This window comes from Callithrix jacchus, chromosome 10 (genome assembly GCF_049354715.1).
Source record: "Callithrix jacchus isolate 240 chromosome 10, calJac240_pri, whole genome shotgun sequence".
In the NCBI taxonomy this organism is placed as follows: domain Eukaryota; kingdom Metazoa; phylum Chordata; class Mammalia; order Primates; family Cebidae; genus Callithrix; species Callithrix jacchus.
The window spans coordinates 108,532,611-108,544,563 of NC_133511.1; the positions used below are offsets into that span (position 1 = coordinate 108,532,611).

The 11,953-nt window shown below is 42.0% G+C and overlaps 1 protein-coding gene across 6 annotated transcripts in view; it reads left to right on the top strand.

Annotated features, from left to right (window-relative positions):
- Positions 1–10,992, top strand: part of TTC17 (tetratricopeptide repeat domain 17) — a 136,848-nt gene extending 125,856 nt beyond the window's left edge. For all 6 annotated transcript variants that reach the window (XR_013523391.1, XR_013523392.1, XM_009007961.5 and 3 more), the window contains 3 exons: positions 5,712–5,831; positions 8,097–8,240; positions 9,835–10,992. Coding sequence is in view for 4 of the 6 variants with exons in the window: in XM_009007961.5 (XP_009006209.1) it covers positions 5,712–5,831; positions 8,097–8,240; positions 9,835–9,966 (396 nt within the window). In the remaining 2 variants the exon portion in view is untranslated. The remainder of the gene's footprint in view (positions 1–5,711; positions 5,832–8,096; positions 8,241–9,834) is intronic.
- The last annotated feature ends 961 nt before the right edge of the window (positions 10,993–11,953 follow it).

An 11,953-nucleotide genomic window follows, 5' to 3' on the forward strand; every position in this document is an offset into this window, starting at 1 on the left:
ATAAAGTGCACGATAAATGTGATGCACTTAAATCATCCCGAAACCACCCCCTACGCCGTCCATGGAAAATCTGTCTTCTATGAAACCAAAAACAGTTGGTGCCAAAAACAGTTGGGGACCTCTGCACTAACATATAGAACTGTGATATGTTAAAAACTGTGATATATGATATGTTAACATAAAGAACTGTGATATATTATTGAAAATTGTTATGAAGAGAAGGGACTATTCGGGAAATGTACTGGGGCAATTGCTTAGTTAATTTCAATCTTCATATCTTACACAAAAATTCAATTCCACATGAATTAAGGGCTCAAGTATCAAAAACAAAATGTTAAAAATAAGAGTAAAATATAGGAGATGATCTTTCTGGCTGTGGAGTAAGGAACGTTTTCTTCTTAAAGAAGACACAAAATAACTATAAAAGAAAATGTTAAATGAATTCAAGTATATTAAAGTTTAGTTTTTTTAATTAAAGAGAGGCAAGCCAGAGGGAAAACATGTAACACATTTAATCCACAAAAGATTAATATACAAAAACATATAAATTGATGAAAAGTAATAAAATAGAAAAATGCATAAAAGATATTAACAGACATTTCACAAAAAGAAATTATATATGTGATGAATAAATGTAAGAAACAATTCTCAGTCTCACTAGTAATCAGGAAGTGCTAAGTACTACCACAGGAAGATGCCATTTTCCCCTCACCCGGTGCGGTTAGGAAGGATATGGATCAAGAGTTCCTTTTAAACAATGTTAATGGGGTTGTAAGCTGGCATAGTGCCTTTGGGAAACAATGTGGCGATCTCTTGGTTATCTTTTTTTGAACATATGCATATCCTGTGGCCCAGAAATTCTGCTCCTTGGTATCTACTGTAGACTATAGCAAGACACAGTCGAACAGGAAGCAATCTAAATGCCTGTCTACAGAAAATGGATAAATACCGTGTAGTATATTCAACTTAATGAGCATTGAATTGTGCAGCAAGGAAACTGAATAAACACAACATAAATGCATCTTAGAAATACAATATTGAATAAAAAATCCCAAATTGGACTAATCTGCGGACAGTACACCGTAATCCCCCCTTATCTGCGGCTTTCTTTTCCATGGTTTCAGTTACCTACAGTCGATCTTGGTCCAAAACTATTAAATGGAAAAATTCCAAAAATAAGTAAGTTTTTAAGTTGTCTACCATTCTGAGTAGCATGATGAAATCACCTGCTGTCGGGCTCAGTCCACACGGGATGCAAATCACCTCTTTACCCAGTGTATCCACACTGTAGAGGCTCCCTGCCTCTCAGTTATCAGATTGAAAAAACATAGTAAATATATAAAACTGGATCCTATCCACGGTTTCAGGCCTCCACTGGGAGTCTTGGAATGTATCCCCCTCAGGTAGGAGGGATTACTGTATGATTTTTATAAAGTGCAGGAAGAAGTAAACTAATATATATTGTTGAATCAAGTATACATGTATGCCAGTAATAGAACTCTGTTTAAAAGGAGAAATGGAATAATTAAGTTAAATTTAGAAGAGTGTGTGAGGATGGAATGATGTAAGAACACATAGTTAATACAAGTTCATTTTTCAGTAAGGTAGTCATTTCTGGAATATTCATTATTGTATGTTTTACAGCATGAATATGTTTTATATAGTTATATATTTACTATTTATGTTATATAATTATATATTTACTTGGCCTGGTGGCTTATGCCGGTAATCCTAACACTTTGGGAGACTGAGGCGGGAGGATTACTTGAGCCCAGGATTTCAAGAACAGCCTGGACATGGCAACATCCCATCTCTACAAAAAAATATAAAAATTAGCCAAGCATGGTGGTACACACCTGTAGTCCCAGCTACTCAGGAAGCCAAGGTGGGAGGCTGAGACAGAAGTATCACTTGAGCCCAGGAGTTCAAGGCTGCAGTGAACTATGATTACACCACTGCACTCCAGTGTGGGGGACAGAGCAAGATCTGCCTCAGAAAAAAGAAGAAATTATATATTATATGTGTATTTAATTATTTATGTTCTTTTGTGTGTCAGATATTAGCATTAAATAAAGATTTTTTTATTTTTTTGAGTTGGATTCACACTCTGTCACCCAGGCTGGAGTACAGTGGCACAATCTTGGCTCACTACAACCTCCGCCTTCCAAGTGCAAGTGATTCTCCTGCCTCAGCTTCCTGAGTAGCTGATATTACAGGTGCCTGCCACCTGTAATATTAGCCTGGCTAATTTTTTTGTATTTTTAGTAGAGTTGGGGTTTCACCATATTGGCCAGGCTTGTTTTGAACTCCTGACCTCAAGTGATCCGCCTACCTCAGCCTCCTAAAAGTGCTGAGATTACAGGCATGAGCCACTGCACCAGGCCTAAGATCATGTTATTTAAAATCCTTTTGGAATGCCAGTCAAAAAGAACAAGTTACTTGACAAGAAGGAACAAGTCAGGCTAGCCTCAGATTTCTCTGCAGCAGCATTCGACACCAAGAGGCAATAGAGAAATGCTGACACATTATTTGAGGAAAGAATAAGCTGTGGTTTTAAATCCAACCAAGCTGTCTCTTAGCCCTGAAAGCAGCAGACAGGAAGTTTTCAACATATATGAGTGTATTCATTTGCTAGGGCCGCTAGAACGAAATACCACAGGCAAGGTGGCTTAAACGGCAAAAATTTATTTGATCACAGGTCTGGAGGCTGGAAGTCAAAGATCAAAGTTCTGGCAGAGTTGCTTTCCTCTGAGACCTCTCTCTGGCTTGCAATTGGCCACCCTCTTGCTGCCTCTTCACACGGTTGTTTCTCTGTGCACATGGGACCCTGGTTTGTCTCTCCTTCTTCTAGGTCCTTCCTATAAATCCAGTCATTTACAGTTAGGGCCCCACTCTCATGGCCTTATTTTAACTTAATCACTGCTCTAAAGACTTCCAAATACAGTTATATTCTGAGATACAGGGGATTGGGACTTAAAAATATGAATTTTGGCCAGGCATGATGGCTTATGCCTGTAATGCCAGCACTTTGGGAGGCCAAAGCGGGCAGATCACAAGGTCAGGAGTTCAAGACCAGCCTGGCCAGCATGGTGAAACTCTGTCTCTACTAAAAATACAAAATTAGCTGGGCATGGTGGCACAGGCCTGTAGTCCCAGCTACTTGGGAGGCCAAGGCAGGAGAATCACTTGAACCTGGCAGGCGAAGGTTGCACTGAGCTGAGATCATACTCCAGCCTGGGCAACAGAGCAAGACTCCATCTCAAAAAAAAAGTGAATTTTAGGGGAACATGGTTCAACCCATATCAGTGATCTCATAGAATATTGTTCCCATGAGCTCTTCTTGAGGAAACTTTTAGAAGATGAGCTTTTAGCCAACCAGGAGATGATTGGGAAAATCACACAAAACTAATGTCAGTGATCACTGATTATATTCAGCTGTAAAACCAATACTAGAACAAAGGTGAGGCATACAGTGATAGGCCAGAATGTAAATACACTATGCCCTGACAATGTGGAATTATAAAATTGACAAAGGTTATATTGAAAAAAAATCAGACAAGCAGTTAAGTTTTCTGAGTGCCTCTTCTGTAACGGCTGGGAGTCAGAGATCTTCAACCAAAGTGGTAAATGACACAGACTTTAAAAATCCAAAATTAGACCTAAGTTAAAAATTTAGCCTACATTAAATACTGTAGTTTTATATATAGTAAAGGTAGTATCTCACTGGGGAAACAGGTGAATTATTAATTAAATTTTGAGACGAATTAGTAGCTAACTGGAGAAAAGATAAGTTGGAGCCATATCTTTTACTTTACAGCAGGTAAAATTTCAAATGGATTAAATATTTAAACATAAAAAAAGAAATTATAAAAATTCTGTAGGGGAAATGGTAAAATTTTTCTTTTTCTTTTTCTTTTTTGAGACGGAGTTTTGCTCTTGTTACCCAGGCTAGAGTGCAATGGTGCGATCTCAGCTCACCGCAACCTCTGCCTCCTGGGTTCAGGCAATTCTCCTGCCTCAGCCTCCTGAATAGCTGGGATTACAGGCACACACCACCATGCCCAGCTAATTTTTTTGTATTTTTAGTAGAGACGGGGTTTCACCATGTTGACAGGATGGTCTCAATCTCTTGACCTCGTGATCCACCCACCTCGGCCTCCCAAAGTGCTGGGATTACAAGTGTGAGCCACTGTGCCCGGCCTCTTTTTCTTTTTAAGAAACAGGGTCTAACTCCGTCTCCCCCAAGCTAACGTGTACTGAGCGGCATGATCATAGCTCACTGTAACCTCAAACTCCTAGGCTCAAGTGAGCCACCTGCCTCAGCCTCCTAAGTAGTGGAGACTGCAGGTATACAACATCCCACCCAGCTAAATTTTTTATTTTTTGTAGAGACAGGATCTTGCTGTGTTGCCCAGGCTGATCTCCTCCTGCCTTGGCCTCCCAATGGACTGAGTTTACAGGCATGAGTCACCATGCCTGGCCCAGTAAAATTTTTTGATAGCCTTGGAATGAGATAGGGCTTTCTAACTACAACTAAAAATCCAGAAGTCACTGGAGATCATTAAAAAGCCAAACTCTGTAGCAATCAAAATCTGTATCACACAAAGTACCTACCGTTAAGTCCAAAGGCAGACTTTAAACTCGGGAAACATATCTGTAATTCATATCATAGGCAAGGATGATCTCCCTAAAATGTAAAGAGCTTTTTACCAACAGGCAAGATAAAAACCTCTTAGAACAATTAACACAATATAAAAACAGATAGTTTACAGAAAAGACATACGAAAAGCTAACGAATATGAAAGGATGGGCAGCTCCTCTCATAAGAAGGGAAATGCAGATTCAAACCACGTTTCTCAGATTGGCAGAGGACTAAGATCTTAGTAACAGACTCTGTGGTGGGGCTATAAAGAAATGGTGATACTCATATGTTTCTGGCAGGAGATTAAATTGTTATAATCCGCCTGGGCGTGGTGGCTCATACCTGTAATTTCAGCACTTTGGGCAGCCGAAGTGGGTGGATCACCTGAGGTCATGAGTTCAAAACCAGCCTGGCCAACATGGTGAAACTCTGTCTCTACTAAAAATACAAAAATTAGATGAGTGCAGTGGCTCACGCCTGTAATTCCAGCTACTGGGGAGGCTGAGACAGGAGAATCACTTGAACCCAAGAGGTGGAGGTTGCAGTGAGCTGAGATTGTGCCACTGCACATCAGCCTGGGTGACAGAGTGAGGCTCCATCTCAAAACAAAAAGAAATTGTAGAATGAAACCTAAGAAACAAAATAGTGTTTACTTATCTACAGTGGAGACAAGGATGGGAGAGATACTTCCCTGTATAACTTTGTGTATTTCCTGGTTTTTGAAACGTGAATGTGTTAACTATTCAGAAAGTTTTAAAATAGAACATAGACATGTGATATAGTTCTGCTATTCAGTAGTTGAGTGAACTTGGGCAAGACTCTTAACCTCTCTGAAATCTATAAATAATTTTCTCATTTATAGAAGGGCTATCATAGTAGTATCCAGCTCATAGGATTGTTCTAAGGATTAATGAATGACAGGAGGAACAGAAAGTGCTGGGGAAAGAAAGTGCCAGCACTTTGTAAATACTCAGTTGAATGGCCATGACTCGTGTTACTGAACTTAATCTTGGTAATAAGTGAGTATATTCTTGAAAAGACACCAGTCTTAGCTAACATTCCTTTGCAGAACCAGACGTCTTGGGTCCTCTCCAGCATGGCAGCCCTCTACTGGAGGGTGAGAGGCCAGGGAAAGAAGGCAATCGACTGCCTCCGCCAGGCTCTGCACTATGCACCACACCAGATGAAGGTGAGTGGGACTCAGAAGGTGGGAACTTCTGTCCCTTGGTTCTTTCCATTCCCCATGATTTATTCTGCCCTTTCAACCAGGCTTCCTCATGCTCAGCCAGTGAGGACGTGGTGCAAGGAGAGGATGGGGCCGGAGACTCTGACCAGGCTTGTGCCCCAGCAAGCCTGTGAACTATCCCTGCTGTGTGCCTCCCCAGCCTCAGCAGGTTGGAACATGGGAAAGGCCCTCTAGATCACTGTAAGACATAACTGCATTTAGTCCCCTTTCCACTGTGTTCAGAGCCACCCAACATACAGCAAATGCCCTGGCCTAAGTGGGCTGAGGCCTAGAAGTCAGTCTGGGTTGAGCTTGTCCTTAGGGGCCTGGAGACCTCTTAGGCTTGTTTTGCTTATCCTCTTGGCTTGAGCTTGCTTCCAGGCACAGAGATAGAAGCAATTGTCCATTTTTTCTTTTTTGAGACGGAGTTTCACTCTTGTTACCCAGGCTGGAGTGCAATGGCGCTATCTCGGCTCACCGCAACCTCCGCCTCCTGGGTTCAGGCAATTCTCCTGCCTCAGCCTCCTGAGTAGCTGGGATTATAGGCATGCACCACCATGCCCAGCTAATTTTTTTGTATTTTTAGTAGAGACGGGGTTTCACCATGTTGACCAGGATGGTCTCAATCTCTTGACCTCGTGATCCACCCACCTCGGCCTCCCAAAGTACTGGGATTACAGGCATGAGCCACCGCACCGGGCCATTTTTTCTTATTCATCGGCCAGTTCCTGGTCCTTGTCAGACTTCCACTTTTTACGCAAAAACAAAACAAAACCAATTAACCCTGTGTAACATCTGACTTTTTCAGAAGACCAGTTATTGTTATGATGACTGAGAAAGTACAGTGTTTTATTGGCACCTTTGTATTGATGTGTTCTGAGTTCTGCATTAATACAGATCTTGTACTTTTTATTTTTATTTTATTTTATTTTTTATTTTTGAGACGGAGTCTCGCTCTGTTGCCATATTGTGCAGTGGTGCAATCTCGGCTCACTGCAACTCCGCCTCTAGGTTCAAGCAGTTCTTCTGCCTCAGCCTCCCGAGTAGCTTGGACTACAGGCACGTTTCACCGCGCTCAGCTAATTTTTGTATTTTTAGTAGAGACGGGGTTTCACCATGTTGGCAAGGATGGTCTTGCTCTCCTGACCTCGTGATCTGCCTGCCTCGGCCTCCCAAAGTGCTGGGATTACAGGCGTGAGCTACCGCACCCAGCCTAGATCTTATACTTTTTAAAGACATAGCTGATGTCATCTTTGTTTATCAAGGCGGTATATGGAATGATGGAAGGAGCACAGGATTTACTGTCTGACATTGCTGAGTTTTAAACACAGCTCTGCGTCTTACTAGCTTTGTGAATTTGGGCACCTTATTGCACTTCAGTGAGCTCATCCAGGGTCATGCATTCCATGGCTGTCCCATAAGGACAAAGATGGATCCTTTTTTTCTGTTTCTTCTGTGTCTGCTATAGAACCCAGTATGGTGTGATACAGGTAGCAGTTGCTCAGGTAAGACATTTAAAGGGAATATTTGTGATAATAGCAGTATTGCTACTTGTTCCATCCATCATTTGGTACTCGATACTGATAGGCAATAGGGAAGGGCTCAGTGTCTACCTCTAGGAGTCAGCAAACGTCCTGAAAAGGGCAAGAGAGTAAAGCACTTAGGCCCTGGAGGCCAGACAACCTCTGGTGCAACTACTGAATTCTAGCATTGTGGTATGAAAGCAGCCACAGAAATACATAGAGAACTGGGTATGATTGTATCCCAATAAACTTTTTTAAAAATAGGCAGCAGACTAGGTTTGCCAACCCCTACTCCACATAATATGATGGAAATTATTACAGACATTATTTTGGCTTTTGACAGCATAATTCCAAGTGTGGTCTGTGGACAGTACACAGACTTTTTCTTAGCAGTCTGCAATGAGACAAGGAGCTTCACCAGAAGAAACCAACTATATTACTCAGCAGATTGTTTGCTTCAGCTGGCATTTTGTTGTGTGTGTTTTTCAAAGCAAGACTTTGCCAGTGAAGGAAGTAATTGATTTATATTCTGGTACAAGCACCTTATCTATCACGGACCAGTTGCAAACAGCAGAAAAGCACTTTGAGTTGCACCATGCTAATCATTCACCAGGAAACACCGCCTGTATTCTTTATGATCACCAGAAACAGGAATGAAAGCTCAAAACCCAATTTTCCCTTCTCACCATTCTCCTCCTCCTCCCAGGATGTGCCCCTGATTAGCCTGGCCAACATCTTGCACAATGCCAAGCTCTGGAACGACGCCGTCATAGTGGCCACTATGGCAGTGGAGATCGCACCACACTTTGCTGTGAACCACTTCACTCTGGGCAATGTCTACGTGGCAATGGTGAGCGATAGGCGTGAGCAGAGTGCACCAGCTCTGCCAAACACTGACGCATCTTTGATTTCAAAACCTCTTTGAATATGTCATCGCCTGCCAGTTTCCTATAAGCTTTCTGTCTAAAATTCCTAGTTCCACCAATGTTATATTTTATGGACAAGGGTTTGAGAGGTTTTTTAAACAATAATACACAAAATTCTTCTAAGTACTTGCAACTACATAGTTCCTCAACATGAGTTTAACACTAACAGTAGAGTCAGACTTACCTTTTCCTAGAGACACCACCTGTTCCAGGAAACCTCTCCTCACACTCCACATAAACACACACATGCTCTCTGAATTCCAGGTTCAGCCAGGTACCTGTCGTCACACTCATGACACCCTGTGCATATTTTTCTTGTGGGATTTTCATCTCGTTTTCTAATTTTTTGTTTAAATGTTTGTCTTTCCCTCTAGCCCACGGGCTCATTGGGCACAAGACTCCTCTTCACCTCCCTGTTCTCAGTGCCTCACAGTTTTTTTGGCCCCTGGTGGGTGCTCACCAAGTAGTTAGTGAATGATGAAATTCCACTGGTTTCATGGAATACCATGGACAGAGAAAATGGCAACAACATCGCCCAGATCCCTCATTCTGACCAGAAACAAGAACTGATCTCAGAACTGAAAATCCCAGGGGAGCCCCCTAAAAGCTGTCATAACCCAATTGAGCGTGAGAATCATGCCATTCATTTTCTTCTGAAATGTGGCGTCGCACATAGGGCTGCTATTCCCAAGATGCTCTCAGCAATGGCTGATAGAGTGAGCAGCCCTGGGCGACCAGCTGCATGTATCATTCTTGACTTGAGAGGTGAGAAGTGTTTTGCCAGGGAGGTATTGCTGAATATGCAAATTTGCCTCTCTGCTTCTTTAGTTGAAGAATCTGTGGTTGCCCCCAGTAAATGTGAAATTTGCTACTATGAACAAGGAATTATGTCTCTCATTTGGCTAGAAGAAATCATTAAACCAGTTGATTTGGGCCTTTCTTTGAGAGTATAACTCTAAGTAAAAGATTAATACGTTCAATATGGCAGGGATCATTTCCCAATCTTTGTTGGCGTTTTTAAATGCTAAAGAGAATTTTAAAACTCTTCAAAATGTACACGTCAAATTGAGATACCTGACTTCGTTTTTGTCTTTCCAGCTACATTAGAAATTTTGGGCAGCAGATGTTTAACGGGCATTTGTCAGGCATGGTTCTAGAGGTTTCTGTGAGGGTTTCGTAAGCGCCTATCACAGGCCTGGCAATTTCAGGCACTCAGTAACGTTGGGTCTTATTATTGCCAGTTATCACTGTTGTGGGGTTTGTAAAGCTGCTCTACCCCTTTTCCTTTTGTTCTTGCACTCTGCCATAGTTTTCTTTGTGATGTTATCTTACCCCTTGAGGCTGAGGGCAGCTGTTTTCTCCCAGAGGAACCTCAGAGTTTTCCAGAGACTTAGATCCATTGAGCCAATGCTGCACCTTGTCTGTAGCACAGAGGTGCTCCTTGAGAAAAAAGAGGTCACGGTATATATTTAGTCTGGTGGTGCCATCCCCTCACATTTGTCTCCCCATCCCTCACAGGAAGAATTTGAGAAGGCACTGGTGTGGTATGAATCCACACTGAAGCTTCAGCCCGAGTTTGTCCCGGCCAAGAACCGAATCCAGACCATCCAGTGTCACTTAATGCTGAAGAAGGGACGGCGCTCTCCTTAGTGCTCTTTTCCTTTCTCTCTTTCTCTTCACTCACGCTCTCAAAAAACAAACAAGAATAAGAAACCAATCATTGTCAGTATCTACTCTTAATGATGTGTGTGAACATAACTGAGTAAGACTTATAACAGGACTTTTACATATGTGGGAATTGGTTTGTTTTTGTTTTTAAGTTTCTTCTTTCCCCCAACCCACCTCAGAAGAGGCACCTTCAGAAACACATTTCTTAAAAGGAAAGTGCAGCTTCAAGATACTGTGTAAATACTGAGCCAAGACATTTCTGGAGTTGTGCTTTGTCTCCAAAACCTCAATGCCTTTAGGGCTCTTCTCAGTGGTCCAGCTAGCCTCCTCCTTGAAGGAGGAGGAAGCCGCATTGTACATTCTTTGCTTCCTGTCCTAGCCTCTGTTGTCGATGGAAATGCAAAAGCCCATCTGGTGCCAGTCAGTGAAGAGCAACGTTCTGCGCTCTCTCCGTTAGACCTCCATGCTGTCCCAGTCTTGTCTGTTCCGTGCTGCTATGTTATAAACTCTCAGAGGTAGTTTGCGGGGGAGGAAGGGAAATATGATTTTAAAAACAAAACATTTACAACAACAAAAATTCTTAGGATCACCTGACCTTTGTAATGTTATTTATGTTGGGGAGGGAGGGGGGCTGAGAAGGGGAAATCAGCAGTGGGCAACATCTCTATCATTTGTACCTTCATTACAAATCACAAGGAAACCAGTAAGTTGCAATCCTATATAACAGGTTTATATATATAGCATATGTATATTTGAAGCCCTCTACAGACTGAGTCTCTGTTTTACTAATTCTTTGTTCACTGTGTTACCCATCTTGGAATAAGGTGTGAGTGTCAACTCCCTCTCTCTGAGGCCTCCAAACTTAGCTGCTCAGGAGAGTAAAGAGCCAAGGTTGAGTGTTTCCATACAGTGCTTTTACCTTTGGTCCCAGGAGAATCAGAAACTCCAGCATTTTGGAACTTCAAGGGCACATACTGAGAAGAAAATAAAAGTTGTTTATGAGCAAAATAGGTCTGTTGTGTAATTTATTTTTCTTTAGAACCTGGCAAATTTGGGCAGCTGTGAAGCCCAACTTTAAGTCTGGATCTGGTCTTTCCAAGTCCTATATTGGCTTTATCTTTCTTTCAGCAGCAAGGTGAGGGGACAAAAAAATCCATCACCAAGTTTTATAGTTGATGAACTTACTAGAATGATGCACTTAACCAGGAAAGACGTGCAGTCAGCACATGTTCAGAGTTTGGTATATAACTGATCTTCCTGGCAAAGGAATAATCATCTAAACCACAAAGTCGTGCCCCCTCAGGTAAGCACTGATCTTAAAGTTCACCCAAGTAAGTTTCACAGACAGCCTTGGGGTGCATTGTATAAGTCGGGCATTCACCTTGGGACAGGAGTCCACTGACAGCGTTTCTATGGACTTTACTAGGATGTTACAAGACACCGATCATCTCAGATATTGGCTCATTGAACTTGAAGGGTTTGTTTCTAGCAGACTAATTTCTTAGAAGCAGGCCTGTAATTTCTTACATCAGACATACCTGTGACCTCTCTGTTTTTTATGCAGCTAAAGTCCAACATACTCAAAAAAACATAGTTTTATCAGTTATATTTTGAGAACAGCAAGCTCGTTTGTTACTGAATACAGTGAGACTTTATTCACTTGGGGGTGGGGGGGTCCATAGAAATGAACTTGTATCTAGATGTAGCGCCCTGCTTCCTCACCTCACCACAATTGTTTCCTGAAACCTTCAACAGTTGCTTGACTGTTTAAAATTAACATACAATGAAATTCACTCTGGTATCCAGTTCTACCACCACCACAACCATCAAGATGCAAAACTTGCGTCACCCCAAAAAGACGCCCTCATTCTGTCCCTTTGTAGTCAAACCTCCCCAACCCTTAACCCTGGGCACCACGTGTTTGCTCTCCCTCCCTAGTGCTTTTTCTTTTCTATAATGTCATATCAAT